This window comes from Epinephelus fuscoguttatus, linkage group LG3, assembly GCF_011397635.1.
Source record: "Epinephelus fuscoguttatus linkage group LG3, E.fuscoguttatus.final_Chr_v1".
Lineage (NCBI taxonomy): Eukaryota > Metazoa > Chordata > Actinopteri > Perciformes > Serranidae > Epinephelus > Epinephelus fuscoguttatus.
Genome location: NC_064754.1, coordinates 2,730,703 through 2,751,790, shown reverse-complemented (window position 1 = coordinate 2,751,790; position 21,088 = coordinate 2,730,703). Strand labels below are relative to the sequence as shown.

At 41.4% G+C, this 21,088-nt stretch overlaps 1 protein-coding gene across 2 annotated transcripts; it reads right to left on the bottom strand.

The window, feature by feature from the left end:
• Positions 1 to 8,028: 8,028 nt before the first annotated feature.
• Positions 8,029 to 17,784, bottom strand: snrpb2 (small nuclear ribonucleoprotein polypeptide B2). Of its 2 annotated transcripts, none has more exons than XM_049572567.1 (7): positions 17,709 to 17,784; positions 17,187 to 17,258; positions 14,542 to 14,714; positions 14,146 to 14,283; positions 9,925 to 9,960; positions 8,456 to 8,544; positions 8,029 to 8,367 (listed from the first exon to the last, which is right to left on the bottom strand). In XM_049572567.1, exons 2-7 carry the CDS (start codon positions 17,248 to 17,250, stop codon positions 8,208 to 8,210), a joined length of 660 nt encoding a protein of 219 aa, XP_049428524.1. In that variant the 5' UTR covers positions 17,251 to 17,258; positions 17,709 to 17,784; the 3' UTR covers positions 8,029 to 8,207. The 2 variants fall into 2 exon arrangements, with proteins under 2 accessions (XP_049428524.1, XP_049428525.1); XM_049572568.1 differs by having other exon boundaries at positions 17,639 to 17,742.
• Between the last annotated feature and the right edge of the window lie 3,304 nt (positions 17,785 to 21,088).

Here is a 21,088-nt window from a genome sequence, read left to right as displayed (position 1 = left end):
CTGAGAACAGACGCTGAGACAGGAGAAGGTCAGAATCTGTCCAAACATACAAACACAGTGACGGAGCAACAGGAATGAGTGTGTTTATTTCCTTGAGCAGAAACACATGGATCGTTTCTGTCCTTGTTCTTAGTTCTTAAACCTCTAATGACCTTTGCTGTCCAGTCGTCGTGTGAATTTGAGAACAACACGTTCAGTATTCAGTGTTAAAGATTCTTCATCTTACAACCTGCAGATGTTTGGTTCCTGTTCTCACTTCGTCCCTGCCTGTTTTCAGCTGCTGTAAAGCAGAGCACTGCAGACAGAGAGCGACAGGCCGGGAAAAGTTTGTGTTACGCTCCTTCAAGATCCATTTTTAAAGCTCCTCCATAATTTATAAACCAGCTGTGACAAAAGAAATATTATGAGCTGGTCCAGCACTTTGTTCCAGACTGAAAATATCCACAACTATTGGATGGATTGCTTCGAATACTTGGAGTATAAATCCTCGAGATTTTGTTGATCCTCTGACTTTTACTGTAGCGTGAGGTTTACACTGAAGTGACTTCACAAATATTTGCTGGATTGTGATGAAATCTGTTAATCGTTAACGCTCCGCTCAGGATGAATTGGCTTTTTATCTAGCGCCATCATCAGGTCAGCATATTAATGTGTCCTATTCTTTGGTTTATGAGCAAATACCTGCAGAGCTTATAGCATTCACATGGCTGGACCTTGTCTTTAGTCCTAATAATACACTAACCTTTTTCCTTCCTGTGTTGGTCAGGAACAACCATGATCATGTGTTCATCAGTAACTCACCACGTTACAATCAATTCATAAAGAGAGCTTTGTTTTACTCGCATGCCTCCACGGTGAACAAAGAATCCAACAGCTGAGAAAATATTGCATGTATTTAATGTCACGGGGGGGACATGTTTAAAGACTCTCACACAGCTCTTCCACTATTTTCCAAATCTCATTTATCCAGTCGTACGATCAGTACAGCAAAGACTTTAAAGACAGCATGGTGATGTTTCACTTTCAGTTCAGTTCCCTGACAGAGTGAGCAGTCTGTATGTGAAGTACTGAGCATACGACTGAATGAATGAGACTTGGATTATGCTGCACGAGGTGTGTGAGAGTGTGTGAACAGATGGTTTGATATGACTTCACTTCAGCAGGGAGTTTCTCGGTTGCTCAGTTTTTGGATTCTTTGTTCACCGTGGAAGTATGAAAGACAAAAAAAGTTTTCATCCCAAACTAAGTGTAACGTGGGGTAAGTGTGATATAAAATGATCATCTGGGAGGTGAAATATTCCTTTAACTGGTTTCATGTCCATCTGTGGGAACATTTGATGCTTAAATCAGTGAAATTCCTGTCTATGAATGAGAGGATCAGGACCACCTCCAGAGAGCGGTACCAATCTGCTCATGTGGCTCTCTGCAGGAAGCACATGCAGTCAAGGAAAGTTACTACGTACATTTACTTCCTTAAAGCTCCAGTGTGCAGGGTTAACAGGGATATACCCGCAGAAATATAATATAATAAGAATCATTGTGTTTTTGTAACCTTAGAATGAGACGTTTATATCTACACAGGGAGCAGGTCCTCGTCTACAGAGATTGCCATGTTTCTACAGTAGCCCAGAACAGACAAACCAAACACTGGCTCTAGATAGAGACATTTGTATTGTCGCTTTGGCCACCACAGTCACAAGCCCTTCTTCTGCAAGCAGTGTCGGAGATACAGTGGTTCAAATCAGCTGCTCTGTTTGTTTCTGAGAGGAAGAGACCTCTGTGGATAATTCAGCTCCTGGACAATGAACACTGAAGGAGCAGGTGGGGTGGCAGTGATATACCAGTTTATATAAGAGTCGTCGGTTATCACACCATGTACATTTGCTCAGCTATGATATTGAAAAAGAAATGCAACTACACGTTGAATCTCCCCTTTATTTTAGTTGTTTTCAAAGATGGAGACTTCTTACACAAACTTCCATTAACAAAATGGTTTCAGGTCTTAATTATAGTAATAAAACATTTGTTCAACCAAAAACAATTCTTCTGTGTTCATTCCTCTACGGCTCATTCTGACTGATAAATTCTGTAATACTGTGAAACCGCGATATTTTCTGAGACGGTTATCGTACCATGAAAATCTCACACCGCTGCAACCCTACGAGGCAGGAGAAGTGTCAGCTGGTTGCAGTCTGCAGTTCAGCGCTAGACGCCACTAAATCCAACTAAATCTCACACACTGGACCTTTAAGTAAAAAGTAATAGCCTCAAAATTTGTTTCTGCATCGGCCACCGTAATTAGCAGCTCCTCCAGGACAAGCGGTGTCACAAAATCACTAATCAGCATCGTGAAATGGCTTTATTCAGTGTTTTAACCGGTTTAAATCAGCTGGTCTGTTTGTTCTGGAGAGGAAGAGACCTCTGTGGATAATTCAGCTCTCTGTGAAAACCTCCTGAACAATGAACACTGAAGGAATTCTAACCAGGAGAAGTTTCAGCTGGTTGCAATCTGCAATGCTCACTGCTGGACGCCATACACACTGAACCTTTGAGTACAGCTGATGGTGCTTGTACTTTACTTACTTTAGTTAGTAACTCCAGTGTATGTTACTTTATACTTCTGGTGCTTTAAGATTATTTTGATGCTAATACTTTTACTCACACCATGAGTGCAGGACTGTTGTAACAGAACTTTTCTACACTGCAGTATTTCTACCTGTAAGTACGTGGAGGTTTGGAATACTTCTCTCATCACTGGGAGCTATTCCTACAAACTTTATATTTAATTCTCTTACTAGAAAGTTTCTTCTTAAACTCTGAGATACTGCGCTCACTTCAGACCACTAAAACTATTCAGATGGAATAAGAGACGGAAACATTCTTTGGGTGAACTGCAGTGACTCAGCCTTTCACAGCCTGTGCTCATCCAGACGCTGTGCGAGTAAACACTGATTTATTATCAAGTGTCATCAGCCAGAAGAAGTTGCTCCACAGATACCTGAATCACCAGGCTGTTTGCTGGGTTTCATACAGTGCTTATAATGAGCGCTGCAGCCTTGAGCAGCAGGACTTTAGACACATACATTCACACATTCACCCTCCAGTTACCGTCTACTTGATATGAGATGTTGACTTTTGGGAACACATCCGTCACTTGTTCCCAGGGTCTCTGCTGTGATGGATCCGTCGGTACAAAAACACTCCCGACCACAACAATTGTTTACAGCAGGGCGGTGATACAGCTGAGTAAACCCCAGCTGACCTCAGAGCAGAGCTCAGGTCCTGCTGGCTTTGTTTTCACAGGCACACATCAGAAAGGACGGAGGTCTCAGGGACGACTTCTGCTTTATCTGCGGACAGAGATGCTTCTCCGTGTCACAGAATAGATGGTGGTGTTTTAATTTCTGCAGAACAGTTTGAAACCGTCCGTCCCTTGGTCTCTGATAAAGTCCGACCCACTTGACAAACATTATTCCCCAGATTTTGTGATCAATATGATTTTGTAAAACTCTGCATGCACAATTCTTCACATAAGATGAAAACGTTACAGCTGTGTCAGCAGCTCTGTGATGCTTTACCTGTTAAAGCTGTGGTTAGTAACTTATGAAAACAAGTTTTTGTCACTATGTCCACACAGTAGTACACGAGGCAGATAATCTGGGAAAAAAATATCATGTTCCTTCTCCTCGCAGTGCTTCTAATGGCATTTTCAAGAGCCCACTGCACTTGAACAGAAATAACAACAGCACAGGTTGAGCTAGGTGAAGGCATTTTGTTTTATCTCTAAGGTAAGAGATGTTATGAAGAAGTGCTACTGTATATCCCGATTGCGTGCATACTGCATGAAACAGTCAGCACCTCCAAGTCTGAGGTCATGGACGGGAGATTGACCCCTCTGGGTTGGGAGAGAGTTACTTCTACTTCCCCAAGCAAAGGAGTTCAAGTATCTCGGGGTCTGGTTCATGAGTGAGGGCAGAATGGAGCGTGAGATGAATCGGCGGTTTGGTGCAGCGTCTGTAACGATGAGGGTGCAGTGCCTGACTGTCCTGGTGAAGAGGGAGCTGAGCCAGAAGTTGAACCTTTCAACTTAGGAGGCGATCACACAGAGATGAAACGCTAGAAGTGCGACGCCAGTAAAACAATTGTTTTCCTGTGATACGGCGCGTCTGACCGGCGTTCAAGCGTCTTTTTAGACACGCGTTTTTCTGGCATCTTTTTAGATTTGTGTTTTCTTCTTTTTAGGCGCGCATAGACGCTGAAAAGTTAAAATATTTTCAACTTTTTGAGCGTCAGAGGCCAGTGGCTAGCGCGCATTGAATAAGCGCTTTCAGCGTTTCAAGCGTCTTTGAAGTGTCCGCATCTCTAGCGTCTAGCATCTACGTCCCAACCCTCACCTATGGTCATGAGCTCTGGGTAGTGACTGAAAGAATGAGGTCGTGGATACAAGCGGCTGAAATGAGTTTCCTCTGTGGGGTGTCTGGGCTCAGCCTTAGAGATAGGGGGAGGAGTCAGACAAGTGGAGGGAGCTCGGAGTAGAGCTGCTGCTCATTCGCCTCGAAAGGGGTCAGTTGAGGTGGTTCAACATCTGATCAGGATCCTCCTGGGAGCCTCCCAATAGAGGTGTTCTGGCAAGTCCCACTGGCAGGAGGCCCTGGGGCAGACCCAGAACACACTGGAGGGATTATATATGTTATCTGACCTGGGAACACCTCGGGGTCCCTCAGGAGGAGCTGGAAAGTGTTGCTGGGGAGAGGGACGTCTGGGGTGCTTTGCTCGGCCTGCTGCCTCCACGACCCGGCCCTGGATAAGCAGTTGAAAATGGATGGATGGATGGATACAGCAGTATGTTCTTTTTAAGCACAGCTGCAGTATATATTAAAAATGAAGAGAAAAGTATGTGATTCAGAACACACCTGAAGTTTCAGTATCCACAATAATAATGTACAAATGTAACATGTCTGTGTTTGCAGAAATGAACAATACCAACATTGTTTTTCTGGCAGCTGGGTTGCCCACCTACACCGTACAGCCTACTGATGTTGTACTCCATGTAACCAAAAAATTGACCTCGGATATTGATATATCTACCTTTCAAACTGCATTTGAAACATCCTCCTCTGTTCCATTTTTGCATGTTGAACTGTGAAGAAAGCGGTCACTGATCTCTCAACATCATGAGACACATGCTCAACACAATGTTAGATGAGGACCCTGGGCACATAGAGATGACCCTGTGTGCCCCTTCCCCTAAGTCATAATGCTAAGCTACGCTAACCGTGTCTCTGTAGGCCCACTTAACCCATAGACGTGAAAGCGGTATTGATCTTCAATATTGATCTCCAGCTCTCTCAGTGGGCTTCATTTGAAGGAAAACGTTAAATTTAGCGTGCCAACATGCTGTGATTTACACGCAGCATGTCTTGGCTTTGTGAGGCCAAAGAGATCAAATATTTTTTGGTGTGTAGCTGCTGCTGAAATGATGCTTGGTAAGAAAGAATTAAAGCCGCAAGTGGGTGGAAACGCTTCACCTCCATATTTCACTGCAGGCGGTACGACTCTACAGGCTGTGTGACACCGACAGGCTGGAAAATAATCCGCTGGAACATTTCAGTTTGAAAATGAAACGTATAAAGACAGAATCAGCAAAGAAAATATGTTATGTACCTTCTTTCATTCTTCAGATGGATGTGTGTGTTGTATAATTCAGCCTGTCGGATGTTAATCAGATGTTTTCGCATGAGGCCGTTAACGCAGCCATTAAAGTGATGTAACAACCATACTGACGCTGCTCAAGTGTCCTTGAGCAGGACACCTTTGACCTGTTAATGCGGCACAGAGGACAAGAGGAATTTCTTTGTGTGAGATGTAATAGCAAACCTCCAGTGTCACTGATCCTACATATGTCTGAGCTCATCATGATTTACATTTCAATCAGCGTCACATACAACAATATTGTGTTGCCATGGCAAAACATAACACATAGAATATCATTGTGAGGACATTAAAGCAGCTGTAAGGAGTTACACTGATTCCTCTAACCTATAGAAGTGAACAAACCAAATTATTTATGGCACGCAGACTGGAGGAGCCTGTTTTTTCTAATTTTCCCAGGCAAAGTTTGGCAGTGAGTCGTGACTTTAGGGCCCCTGAGCCTGAGCCCTGCAGGCCCGTTTATTAATCCATCCATGCTCACATTATACAATTAGGTCATCATCCAGGAAAAGTATTTATATTGTGATGCCTGATGAGAAAATAATAAATCTTATAAACTCAGTTAATCTAATCTTGTTAAAGACATCTGACTGTTACAGTTCTCAGTTGATAACCTGATATGGACGTCTTGTACAGTCTCTGATCCTCCTCTTTAAATATAATTTGATTTCAATCTCCAGGTTCGTTTCTGCAGTGAGATAAGATCATTCAGCTATCACACCTCACGCTGATCGTAAAGCAGCTCTTCCATCACTGTGAGGATATCCACCAGTAAATAACCCTGTCTGCTCATGTCCCATTAAGATCTGCTGTAATCCACCCGGTAAGAGGAACAGTTCCCAAAGTGCTCAGCTCTCTGCTGATCAATAACTCTTCTCTGGTCGTATATTAGGAGCTGAAAACAACACTGATATTGCTGTCAGTTGACACGTTGAAATATGACTGTTCAAATCAATGACAGCTAGAGGAAAACATGTGACTGTAGGGTTGCAACAGTATGACATTTTCACTGTGCAGTAACATCTCAGAAAATATTGTGGTATCACTGAATTATTATCATCATCAGTCAGACCCTTAAAGGAATGAAAATGAAAGCATTATTTTTGGTTGAATAAATGTTTTACATCGATTAGCCAAAACATTAAAACGTCACTGACACGTGAAGTGAATAACATCGATCATTTCATTACAGTGCAATGTTCTGCAGGGAAACCTTTGGTCCTCACATTCATGTGGATGCTCCTTTACACACTTCACCCACCTAAACATTGTTATAGACCAAGAACCCCCACTCATTGCAACAGCACCCCCGATGACAGGAGCCCCCAGTGAGGCAGTGCACCATGCCACACCGCCAACCCTGCTCAGGGATGGCCCAAGGAACGTGACAAAGAGCTCAAGGCATCGATCTCGCTTTCACATTCCCCAGATCCCAATCTGATCGAGCATCTGTGGAACAAACCGGAACCCCAGAGGTCCTGTCTCCATGCGCCAACAGGTCAGAGCCAAGTCCGAGCTACGGTGGAGCCTCTGCCCTGTTGAGGCACAGAGACAGGACCTCTGTGGGTGTCCTGTGTTGTCTGGCACCAAGGCGTTGTCGAGGGATCCTTTTAGTCCTGTGGGATGCGAGGTGAGGTACCAGCATGTCCAGTGGATGTTTGATCGGACTGGGATCTGGGGAATCTGGAGGGCAGGTTGATGGAAGTATCTTTAATGGAAGTATCTGTAAAAACTTCTCTGTTCAGTTGCATTTTTCTTTCAATATCTTCGATAAGTAAATGTACAGTTTGTTAACTGCCTATTATATCACAGTATACCTTGAAACCGTTATATCCCTGCAACCCTACTGTGCTCTAGTTAATCTATGGCCTAACGTTAGCTTTTTACTTCTGGCGATTGCATTCGCGCTTCACAAATCATAAAGTGGTGTTAATTTGTGAAGATTATTTTGCTGAACAAAACATGTCATAACGTTTTGTTTGCCACGGAGCTTATTTTCTGCAGTAATCCAAAATCCAAAAGAAAAATCCCATCAGCTTTTTGACGAGAGAAGCATGACGAAGCCAGCCTCTACGTCAGTCATCAAAAACACACTTCATCCTCGCCGCACTGTCTGACGTCCTAACACATTGTTGGTTTTAGTCTTTTCATGGGATTTGTTGACCATAACAAAAATATAGAATATTGCCAAGCAGCCCTCAGACACTTCCATTATATTACAGTATTATCATTTTATCTTATCTTATTATTGATATCACACGTTTAAGAGTCTTTGGTATTCAGCCCATCAGAGGAAACTCACACTTAAGGCAACAATTATGAAAAAACCTTTTATTTTACAAAACAAGATGAAGGCCGGAGATTTCTTGCTCGGCCTCGTTAATGAAAAAAAAAACCTGTCAGATTTACAAAAACCAAAAGGATCTGGAAACACAACGGAAATCCAGGGACCGACCCCCCTCCCACTCAGAGTCTCTCTGTGTCCAGTGATCAAACTACTTCTTGGCGTAGGTGATCTTCATGGCGCAGGTCGCTGTGATTCTGAAGCCCTGCAGTGCGTCTTTAGCAACGCCCGCCTGCGTGTCGCTTTCAAACTCCACGAAGGCGATGTCGTGTTTCCCCGGGACGAGCCGCACCTCTTTGAATCCAGGAAACCTGATCAAGAAGAAAAACGACTGTCAACACGAACGCACACACAGTCTCTGTGAAGGACGTAAACACAAAGTCCTGACAGTGAACTCACTGGTTGAACAGCATGGAGAGCATCATCTCATTGGTCTCTTCAGGCAGGTTGTTGAGGAACAGGATGTAGTTTGGTGGGTTGTCTGGCACCTGAGAAGACAGCAGAGATCCTGATCAATAACCAGTTAAAGGCACAGACACCCAGTACAACCGCTGAACCCAGCACGATCAGGCCATGATCGGACTGGTTCTCTCCCAGTCTGGGTCAGCTGGTGTTAACAGTCTGCAAATAAAATCATACAGTGTGTGACATGTAAAGTCGTTCTGATGAAGATTTAGTACCATGTTTGATATCTGTGACTAACTTTGGCAAAAGCATGCACAGATAACTTTGTCTGGATGGACGACGAGGTGGAGTTGCTATAGTAACAGATCTACACTTCACTTCAAATCAACAGGGTGAGCAGCACAAACAGAGCTCGCCATTGTTGTTGTGACGGTCGGCGTGCCTCGTGACTGGAACCGTAATGCGCATGTGCGACAAGTCTCCATTTTCAGAGGAACTGCATATTGCAAGTTTACATGACAACAGAGATGCTGCTGTTTCCATCAAGTTACACTCTGGAACCCGTTTTCAAAATGTTGCGTTTTCAGGCACCCAAAACACCGCTGTTGTGTAAAAGATCGGCCAAAACGCAACTAAAGTGTACCGTTTTCAGTTGAAATAGTTGTCGTATAAACGGGACCTTAGAGTCACCAATTAACCTGCGTGTCTTTGGACTGTGGGAGGAAGATGGAGCACCTGGAGGAAACCCACGCTGACACAGGGAGAACATGCAGACTTCAAACAGAAGGGCTCCCCCAGTCTGGGTTCGAACGCCCCACTGTGGACTCGAATCAGGAACCGTCTTGCTGTGAGGCAACAGTGCTAACCACTGCTCCACTGTGTTTAAACACTGCAAGCTGCTGGTTTCATCCATGTTATTTTTTTTTTTTGGTACAAGGGGATAAGATGAACTGGCAGGATTTGCGTTGCGGGGTCGTGTACCTCCAGAGCTCCAGTGGTTACTGACCATTGGTTCAGAGTGTTGGTTCTTCAGTCTTAAGGTGTGGACACACCAAACTGGCATCAAAGAACTAGCGGAAGTTGAGTAGACAACTTCAGAGCTTCAGCCTTTGACGAACGCTGGCTTCAGATCAACCTCATCTGAGTCGGTGTGTGAGGACCGGAGGTGTACACACTCAGGGTGAAATTTTGTAATGTTGGCTAAATGCACAAAATAATGTTATGATATATATCAAGCCTAAGTTTTCACATCTGGAAGACTTTTTGAGTGAGGTCCTTGTGTAGTATTTTTATGAGTGATAGGTGTAAAAATAATGAGAAGAAAAGATGTTGAACAAAACTGCATTTCACTTGCTGGTTTGGTGTCAACTAGTCAAAAAATGTTCAGCTATACTTTAACAATATTAAAACATGAACAAAACAAAAACAAGCTGATTACAGTGTGCTCCCATCAACAGTCTCACCTGTACTGCAGCGGAGTGCACAGGTGCTGCTGAAGCCTGCAACAAAGACAAACAACGTCAATGAACAACATGAACACCACAAATCACTGTGACATTATCTGTCTGCTTTTATTATAACAGAGCGATGTGCTTTCACAACATTTACCAAGAACACGGGAAAACTATCACACCTCTCAACTTCATAGAATTTATAAGACTCACAAATAAAGACTAAAATAGCTGCTTTTGGATTGACCTCCTGAAACGGATCTCAAAACCCACCTGTTCAAACAGGCGTATGCACTTTAACACTGACTGTACCCTCTGCCTCTGCTTATAACACAGGCATTAAACAAACAGAAGTAAAAACTGTGGGTATAGAAGTCATCCTAACCGTTGTATAAAGTAGTCAGAGTATGTTTTAGATGGATTAATGGGTCCTTATAGTTTATTAATCACCAACCAGAAGCACATGTCTCATGAGGTGAAGCAGTGACGTTATAGTTCTTCTCATCAACAAGTTATTATAGAGCAGCATCAGTCCACAGCTCTGCCTCCTCCTCCAACCAATATCCTGCTGGAAACCTTATTAGAGGTACAGAGTGTTTGCTAACAAAGGACGGATCTCTTCTCTCATGTACGCTTCCATCTAATGTCTCCTGATTTATTCTGCAGAGAGGTGACTGATCCCAGCCAGGCCGACTCTGACCTGCTGCCTCCCTCCTCTGCTTCTACTTACCAACACATTAACAATCACGCGCCAATAAAAATGCCAAAAATGATTTTTAAAAACTGGTTTTCTTAAAGTTTTTTTCCTCATGTTTCCCTGTTTCTTTTATTACAGCCATCAGTCTTACTGTTAAGTGACAGTAATGTGTAAAGTTTAGAGATCCAAATGTCATCACTGCTCAGCTGAGGAGGAAGCAGTGTCGTCTTGTGGGCGGAGGGCTGGTGGAGATTTTAAATCTGACTTTAAGTAGCTGTGAGACACTGGTGAGTCATCTCATTTTAAAGTTTGAACTACCTGAGAGTGTACGAGACATGACTCTCTATCTGAGGAAACTGGAATTCAGCGCCATTAATTAAGCTTCATTTTGATGATAAACACATGTTTATTAACATTTTCAGACATATGAAATTTCATATTTGCAGTGGAAGAAGTGCTCAGATCTTTTACTAAAGTAAAATCAACGATGTGTATATTAGCATCGACATATACTTACAGTAGCAAAAGTAAAAGTATTCATGAAGAATGACCCATTTCAGAATCATATATCATGTTATTGGCTTCATCACTTTAACTGCTAAAAGTGGAGCTCATTTTCATGACTTTACATACTGCTGGGTAGTTTAATCTATAATACCACATCAAAATGTATTTTCTGTTGTATTTTGCATTAATAATCTGCATCTGAAAAGTAGCTAAAATTACCAGATAAATGTAGTGAAGTAAAAAATACAATGTTTGTCTCTTTAGTGTGGTGAAGTACAAGAATAAAGCTGCATAAAATACTTCACAATTGTACTGTAAAGTAAAATACTTGACTTACTTTCCACCTCTGCATATTTCTAAGATTATGGGATAATATCTTATATTGAATATTTATTCTCAAACAGAGGGATACAAAAAAAGAGAAACACATAGAAAGGTTTTGCTGCAATTTTTCAGTGTATAATTTCATCAGTGGTTCATAAGAGAGCCTCTTATAATCAGGGTCGGCATTAGCACCAGCCAAGTGCTGGTAAAACATGCAGGTGGATTTGCATCACTCGCCAAAAAAACATAATGGTAATCTACTGAATGGCTGGTAGATTTGAGAATCGACCCGCCATAGAAGCTGGTAGATTCCAAAACTTGATCCAGTGATGTAATTGTTCGTGGGAAAACGGGACCAGATCTCACCAAGTATCCCTAGTAATTACTGGGATCTCGCTTTCTCATATTCAAACCTGCTGTGAGGAGAAAACTGCCTAATCTGTTTAACTGTTATTGAACTTTTACAGTTTCATTAAGCACTGACATGAACAGAAACTAATGGCTGCCTGGAAGGGAGGGAAAATGGATTCTAAGATCTTGCTTTGAAAAATGATCAACAGTGTGTGCTCTGTACAAGAACTGAGAGAATTAATATATGCAGTTATACAAAACTGCTGCTGTGATCGTCTGACAGACGTGTACTGGTCTATTAGAGAACATAAAACCACATTTTCCAGTTAAATAAGATGATGAAACAGAGAATGACTGACTGACTGCTGCTTCTCTGCTCTTTAAGTGAGGGATAATGCCCTTGGAGGTGTCCATTAGCACTTTTTATACAACAGTTAGTTCGGACCGAGTAATCTGATTGGACAAGAGGCATTCCATGAGTGCTGATATACAGTATATATGCATGTATATATGCATACATCACTCTGCTTTACAGGTGTTCTGAACTGTTAATTATGTTAATGGTTAGTTAGCCAACATTAGGAGTCGTCATAGCAAACTTTGCACCGCAAAATTAACATATCACCACAAATAACATTTGTTAAACAATGAATGGTCAGAAAAGGACGAAAGGACAAAGAGGAGCCTGAATACTGCGCTGAAAATCTCCAGGTATGCTCATGACATCAGAAGACGAGGCAACGTACTGACTAAACTGCTAACTCATCAGCATCACACGTGTTCCTTCAAAGTGACCGTCAACAGACTGATTTCACTGGTCGCAAAATAAATAAATGGATAATAGCTGCCACCCTGTACTCCAGTAAATAGGACAAACCTTAGCTACGACGTAGAAACCCTTTGACACAACTATTAGCCAGACAGCTAACATTATGCTAGCAAGATTCAAAGTCAATAACACTGCATACAGTTGACACACACTAGTTCAAATTTGACGGTATGTTTAACTGTCCTCTCATCTTCATAGTCTTCATCGCCATGATGTCAATTATCTGACCGAACTGAGAGAAGAGCACGTAGAGCGGACACTTCATCTCTGAAAGCAAACTATCAGCCATGTCACTGCCCCCAAATCAGCATCAAGACTTTCATGAATAAACGACACGCCATGTGTAAGGTCACACAAGTAGAGAGTTGAACAGCGAGTGGGATGTGAGATGATTGTATAAGTTCGGAGGTGCAGTGTCGTACCTGCAGGGTGTGTTAGAGAGACACTGAAGGACTGACGTTACTCTCAGTGTTGTAAATCAACTGTAAACAGGTTACAGATACTGATACCATCATGTAGCCAGTAGAGGTGTGATGATACATCGATCCACATCGATTCATTGATTAATGATCCGATTATATGGATGCAAAATGAAAACATCGATCCATATCGTCATCTTAAAGATACACATTTATTTTGAAATTCATATAGCACGTCTGTGTCACCATTTCTGGGCAAGCGCACCTCCGCTCAAACAACAAACAGAGCTCAGAAATAAAATGGTCAAATCATATTCTAGTTGTTTTTGTGAGTTGATGTAAATGATTGTGTTAGATGGGCATATGATATCGCGTCATATTGATCGCAGGCTCCTGAATCGAATCGAATCAAAATCGTATTGTGACAGACTTTGTGATATCGGCAAACATCATATCGTCATCCAAACAAATTGATATAATATCGTATCGTGATGAAGCTGGTGATTTACACCCCTAGTAGCCAGCGCATTCATTTAGAACATTGAACAGACAGTTTCACCAGAACTACTTAGTAGGAGCTCATTATCAGTTTTAAACTGACATCCTGCAGCCAATCAGAATCAAGTATTCACCCAGACTGTAGCAGCTAAGCCTAACACTTAAAGCCACTGAGGGGCTGCACAGACAGGCTAAAAACTTAATCGACACGCTTGCTACTGTACGACTATAACTCGTGTCTAATGAAACGAACAGCGTCTAGTTACGCGTCTTCATTGGATGCTTTCTTTATTTCTCACCATCTCCAGGATCTTCAGTAACATGCAAGAATCCATTAAGTGCAGATAAAGTCCATATTTATTTCAGCAAACAACCAAGAAAACGTGACGTAGCAGAGTGGTCGAAAAACTGTGCGTTCCTCCGTCCAGCAACACCTGACACCTGTCATAAAGTTCCTACCTATGTAGGAAGTTACACCCAACACAATGAGGACCCCTGCTGGCTCAATTTGGTGCTTACATACAATCACATAGAAATGGCTCCTACACAGACCATGGTATAACTTTTATTAAGCTAAACTTGATGTTGCTGACAGAAGCGTCACTCACCGCTGCTGGCTTCTTCATTAGGCTAACTGCCGGCTGCTCCTGAGCTTTCTTCTTCTTATCTTTCTTTTTCTCCTTGTCACCGTACGTGCCTTTCACCTTGGCAATGACCTCAGAGTCGGTCTTTGCGTACTGTATCCTCTGAAAAACAACAGCACACAAGTCAATTAAAGCCCAGCCTCGTTAAGAGAAGACAAAGAAATAATGATCTTAATAATCTTATTCATTTCAGCAGCTGCAATTAACTTTCTTGTGGCGTTTCGTGAAGGTGAGAGCGAGTATGGACAACATGAGAGAGCTGCGGTGCAGCCAGCGTGCCAATAAAAGTAAACTGCCAATCAGCCTAGTGTCTAGTTGATGGGTGTGACAAAAGGGAAAACACAGGATCATTATTCCTACCATGGGCTTGTTGTAGAAAGGAAAGCCCTGCAGTTGCCTCAGTGCGTTGGTGGCGGCAGCGAGCTCTTTGAAGACGACAAAAGCCTGTCCTCTCATCTTCATGGTCTTCATCGCCACAATGTCAATTATCTGACCGAACTGAGAGAAGAGCGCGTAGAGCGAACGCTTCATCTCTGAAAGATGAAGACAAGAAGCAGAGTTTATCAAACCTCTGAGGTGACGATCACATGAGTAAACTTTTAGACTTGAATGATGCAGCTCTGGCGATAATGTCAGCCTGTCTGTCCAGAGTCAAACCTCTTAAAACAACATTTAGAGCCCGTATAAAAAAAATCAAAAAGGTATTAACATGTGTTTAGGTGATCCGAACACAAGTGGACGTCTGCGACACGCTGCTGTTCACACCTGTGTCTGAGTCACAGTAAATACATCCACACTCACTGGCTACTCACTAGTGTCAGTAGAGCTGGAGATATACCAGGATATTTTGTTTGTTTTTTCACATCCCAATTCCAATCTCCAAATATTCTTCTAAAATAAACACTTGCATTATTATGCTGTTACATCATCGGAACATCAATGGCATAAAATGATCTTTTATCCCAATTATTTCTGGGACAATGTGCTGCCCACAAGTTGAACAGTGTTCTCCACCACTGTCATTAAAACACAAAATAAGGGAATATCTTTTGAAAGGATGGTGTTCATCCATGTAGAAAATCTATAACAAGGATTCATCACCCATCTGTACAGTTATTACAGGGCTGCCTGCACCTAGTGAATTGTTATTATCTGTCAGTTACTCTTTCATATATATATTTGTTAAGCCCAAAGTTACATCTCTATGTTATGTTTTGTCCGACCAAAGGTCCAAAACCCAAACATGCTCAATTCACAACAATATAACGCAGTGAAAAGCAAAATATCCTCGAATAACACAGGCTGGAAGCAGAGGATATTTGTCATTATACAACAGTTAGTTCCGGCCCTGCAATCTGATTGGTCGAGAGACAGTAAAACCGTGATGATATTGGAGTATAACATCACGGTTATTTCACTGTGTATGTATCACTCCGCCTCACAGCTGATTGCAATCAACAATCAAATCAAAACTGACGGTTAGTGTCAGTGAGGTCAGCAGTTGCGTTGTAGGCTAATTAATTCATCCACTGTCAAACAGCCAAAAATATGGATTTATTTCCTAAAAAAAGTTTTGAATTGAACTATGAATGGTCATCAGAGGAAGATGAGGGAGAGGAGAAGCTGAATCCATCTGAGCACACATCCAGGTTTGTCAGTGTTTCATCAGCGGAGCTCAATGACTTGGAGAAAAGCAACATACTGTCAGATCAAAAGGCAGAGTCGGCTGTGCCTGTGAAGCGACAGTCCACCATGCAGTCACCACAGACTTATTTCACCGGCTGCACAATTAATGGAAACGTGCAGATAAATGTGTATAAAGAGTAAGTGCCTGGCGCACCATGTCTGCGTTACATAGCAATGGTGACAGCGGAGTCCTGAGGGAACTATTTTTGTTGGCGGAAGACAAATAAAATGCTTAAATTATCTATTTTGTCCTCATTTTTCAACATTTCTTAATCAGCCTTGCTTATTTAACTGCTGAACTGTTGTATAAAAGCAATATCACACTTGACTGTCTTCGGCACTCGGCCTGCGGCCTCGTGCCTATGACCGAATCACAGCCGTGACGATATCACAGTACAACATCACTCCCTCTCGTGTGATATTGCTTAATTAGGGCTGATGCGATGTAACGGTTTCAAGTTATACCGTGATATTAAAATCAATGGTTATCACACCATGTACATTTGCTGATCTACGATATAAGAAAATCTCAACTTTATTTTATTTATTTTAGAAAAGGGAGACTTTTTACACATACTTCTATTAAAAATGGTTTCAGGTTTCAAACAAAGTAGCAAACTGTTTATTTAACCAAAAATAACTCCTCTGTTTTTAAGTTCTTTAAAGGTCATTCTGACACATAATGATAATTATTCTGTAATATCATTACCATACCATGTACATTTGCTTATCTATTATACTGGGGGGAAAAATGCAACTGGATGGAGAATCTCCCTTTCATTTTAATTAAGGTAAGATAAAGATAAATCTTTACTGTCATTGTACAGTCACACTTGTGTACCACAGCACAACGAAATTGGGATACTGTCCACTTTGGTGCAAAAGCGCCCTGAATCTCCTGCCAGAGGGCAGCAGCTCAAACACCCGTGTCCTGGGTGCGGCAGTCTCTCAGGATGCTACGTGCTCTCTTGAGACAATTATTTAAGGGTAAAATTTGTACACATGCTTCCACTAAATAATGGTTTTAGGTTCCAGTTGCACTAATAAAATGTTTGTTCAAGTAAAAAACAACACTTCTGTTTTCATTTCTTAAAGGGTCTTTGGCTGGTAATTATATAAAGTGTGAAATATCATGGTTACCATGAAAATCTCATACAGTTGCAACCCTAAACATAACAGAGGCTGAAACCAGAGGATATCTGTCATTTAGTTTTATTTCCTCAACACAATGTCTGATCAAATAATCTGCCATCATTACTGTTGAATGTTAATTATAACACCACACTTGAAACCATAGCCAGTGAAACATGAACACTTACCTTCTTTCTTGACTTTATCATTTATATTGTTGATGTAAATTGTGTGGTTTGGCCGGATATCCATGGTGGTGTCTGATCAAACAACAAGAAACCATGTGAAAATCTTCCTTTTGTTGAAATCATTTGTTCATGTTTAGCTGTTAACACTAAGTAAGTATCAAACATGTCCACAAAGTCCGACTTGACCTTATATTAACGCACAAACAACAGAGACGCTGTTAGCTGCTACTATCTGTGGATCTTTTTTATCTGTAAATTTGACTTTTTTACGTTTCAGTGAGGTTAAATGCTCAGAAGTTCATATTAGCATACGTTAGCTTAACGTCGGCTACATTCATGCACTACGTTAGCCTAGCGGCAGTTAGCTAGCGGTCTATGTTACGGTAACTGTGTTTTTAAGCGGTGTAACACAATCGTCTATGATATGAACATAATCCATAAGCATTTGTCACCTGTCCCAGCGATGTGGTGAAACTACAGACAGATGAATATAAAGAGAAAGCTACAAAATACTAAACTTGCCTCCTCTCCACACCGCTCACACACAACAGGAAACACAAGCTGCTGGCGCCGCTGACACCGGCTGCTGCTTTAACCTGTACCGCCACCAGCAGGTCAGGAGGAGAACTACAGGCTGAACTTCACCTGTGCAGTGATAGAGGAAGCACTCAGATCCTTTATCTAAGTAAAACTACTAATACCACACTGCCAAAATACTTTATTAGAAGTAAAAGTCCTGCATTGGAAATGTCCCTTCAGTCAAAGGATGTAAGTATATTCAGTACAATGTAACCTACACTGTAAACCCCAATTTACTCTTGACCCATAATTCACTCAACTTAAAGGTTTTGAGTACACCACACACAAAATAAACTGCCTGACAGGAATTTGATGTCAATTTAACACAACTTCTTTCTTTGTTGTTGTGTGAGCATGTGATTTTACATTATGACTGAGGTTTATTAATTGCTCGAGAGGGCCATGTGGATGAATGCAGGCCAGGGCAGGGACATGTTCCTGATTTCAGCTTCATTTACTACGTCAGCCTTAATGCACACAGGTGGGACGTCACTAACTGTGTATACAGCTTAACGCATGATGCAAAATGTCATCTACTACAACATTACCTGTGACTCATTACAACCATTGTCAAATACAGAAACAATGATCACTGTATAATGGGTAACATTAGTGAGTTTTCTTTGGCTTATGGCCACAAACACATTGTCTCACAGCATGCTGGGAAACATTAAGTGCACAGTGATAGTGTTGTTTATTGGCCTTAAACTGTCAATGTCAATGTCAGCTTTCTTTATATAGCACATTTAAAACAGCCAACGGCCAACCAAAGTGCTTTACAGTTAAAATAAGCAAAAACAACAACACACAAAAAACATTTATACAGTGAAATATAACAAAGATAAAAGACCCAGTAGAGGTGACTGTACTCAACCAAAGGCCAAGGTGAACAAGTGAGTCTTAAGCAGTGATTTAAAAGTGGAGAGGCTATTTGCAGTCCACACAGTCAACAGTAACGCGTTCCACAGAGTGGGAGCCGCGACTGCAAAGGCTCGATCTCCTCTAGTTTTTAAGAGTGATTGAGGAACATCCAAGACCATCTGATTCGCTGATCTGAGGGCTCTGGAGGGCTGATGCAACTTAATAAGGTCAGATAGGTATTCCGGGGCCAGCCCATTCAGAGACTTAAAAACAAATAAAAGAATCTTAAAATCAATCCTGTATCTAACCGGGAGCCAGTGAAGTGAAGAGAGCTCTGGAGTTATTTGCTCACGTTTCTTTGTCCCAGTCAGAAGACAAGCTGCTGCATTCTGAACAAGCTGCAGGCAGTTAAACTCTGACTGCTCAATGCCGACGTACAGGGAGGTGCAGTAATCTAACCGAGAGGTAATAAAAGCATGGATAAATTCTTTGAGGTCTTTCTGGCTGAGCTAAGGTTTAACTTTGGCTAGAAGCCTCAGTTGAAAAAAGCTAGACTTGACCACTGAGCTGACCTGTTTGTCTAGCTTAAAAGCACCATCAATAATCACACCAAGATTCCTAGCGTGGGATCCCATGTAAGGTTCCAGTGGGCCCAGGGAGCTGGCAAGGACCTGAACCAGATCAGGGTGACCGAACAAGACAACTTCCGTTTTGTTTTCATTCAATTTTAAGAAGTTTAAGTCCATCCATGTTTTAATGTCACTCACACAGGTTAGCACGGCCTGAAGGGAATCTTTGGAAGGAATCTTTAACGGCAAATACACCTGCACGTCATCAGCAAAGCAGTGAAAGGGAATACCATGCTTCCTAAATATTGACCCCAGGGGTAGCATATAAAGGGAGAACAATAGAGGGCCCAGAACTGACCCCTGGGGGACTCCACAGGTCAGAGGGGCCACTGAGGGGGGAAAACTGCCCCATAAGAACAGAAAAGGATCTGTCAGAGAGGTACGATTTAAACCAATGAGCCAGAGCCCAAAGTGACACCCTTACAGTTTTTCTTTTGTGCAACCAACAGTCCAAATCTCAACGTTTTTACTAATACATTACAATAATTAACATAATTAAAGGGAAAAGTAGCAAATCTTGTGAAGCTGGAATCATGAAATGTTTTACATGGTAAAAATACCTCAACTAACTGAAGCTGTCAGACAAATTTAGTCGAGCATAAAGTATAAAATAGCACAAAAAGAAAAACTCAAGTGAAGTGTCAGTACCCCTTTGTACTTGTGCACAGTACTTGACTAAATGCACCTGGTTACACTTCACCACACTGATGGGTACCCTTAAAATGAAGAAAACATGGTGCAGTGCAATATAGGCTACCTTACAAGCTAGTAACCTTTCTGTTTGCTGATGTCCCACAGCATGCAGCACGTCCTGTGTTGTTTTCACCCCTGCACCTCAGACAGCCTGAATCTGCCATCTGATATTCACACTGAACAAGATGCCTTGAACTATTAAATCTATGTCATTTTTGCTTTCATTTTTTTCCGATTCATTTTTCTGTCAATCCAAAGACTGATTGTAAGCTGTACATTTTTACTGCTCAACCATTGCCCCATGTAATCAACTTTTCCCCCATTATAATAACGATAGGGCTGCCATGTGCAGCATATGACTGTGTCAATTAATCCTACAATCCTATCTTAATTATCATGTCAGCTTTTTAGAGATCAGTATTGGAAATCTTTTAATAATGTACCTGTTGTAATGCCATCTCAACCCAAACAACTGTACAAGAACTTTGCTTAAAATAAAATACAATCTAAAAAATACAGACACGTTTTTTGATTCATGAAAGGGAAATATCTGATCACAGTGATGAACTTTTGACAGTTTTGAAGAAAAAAGTGTCGCACACTCTGGCTCCATATGCAGTTTATTTAATTCAACGTTTCGGCCACATAGTCTTCTTCAAGATTTGCTTTTGATGCTTAACACTTTTTAATACTCTGTGCTTCAGACACACTGTGTTTGCTACACAAACAGTATTGAGGTTCAATATACAGATAATGACAAACACCCAGTCTACTCTACTTTTTATATGTTATTGTACCATTTATCTTGTCTGACCAACAAACAAAATGTTAAGAAACAAAGTAAACACTGGAACCAAAGTTTTGAGTTTAATCAAGTTATTTTTGTGATAAATAGTAATTTTATAAAATTATTTTAACTCACTTGATTCATATATTAATTAACTCATCATTCCACTGCTCTCATAAATATTTACACTGATCAGTGTTTATCAGTGATTCTTTTGTATGTTTTTTTAATTTAAAATTAAACGGACGTGGTTTTATCAATGATTAGTCGATTTACAGAAAATCTGTTGGTTTTATTATTTCAAGCAAAAATAAAAAATAAAAACCCCTGGTTTTAGCTTCCTAAATGTGAAT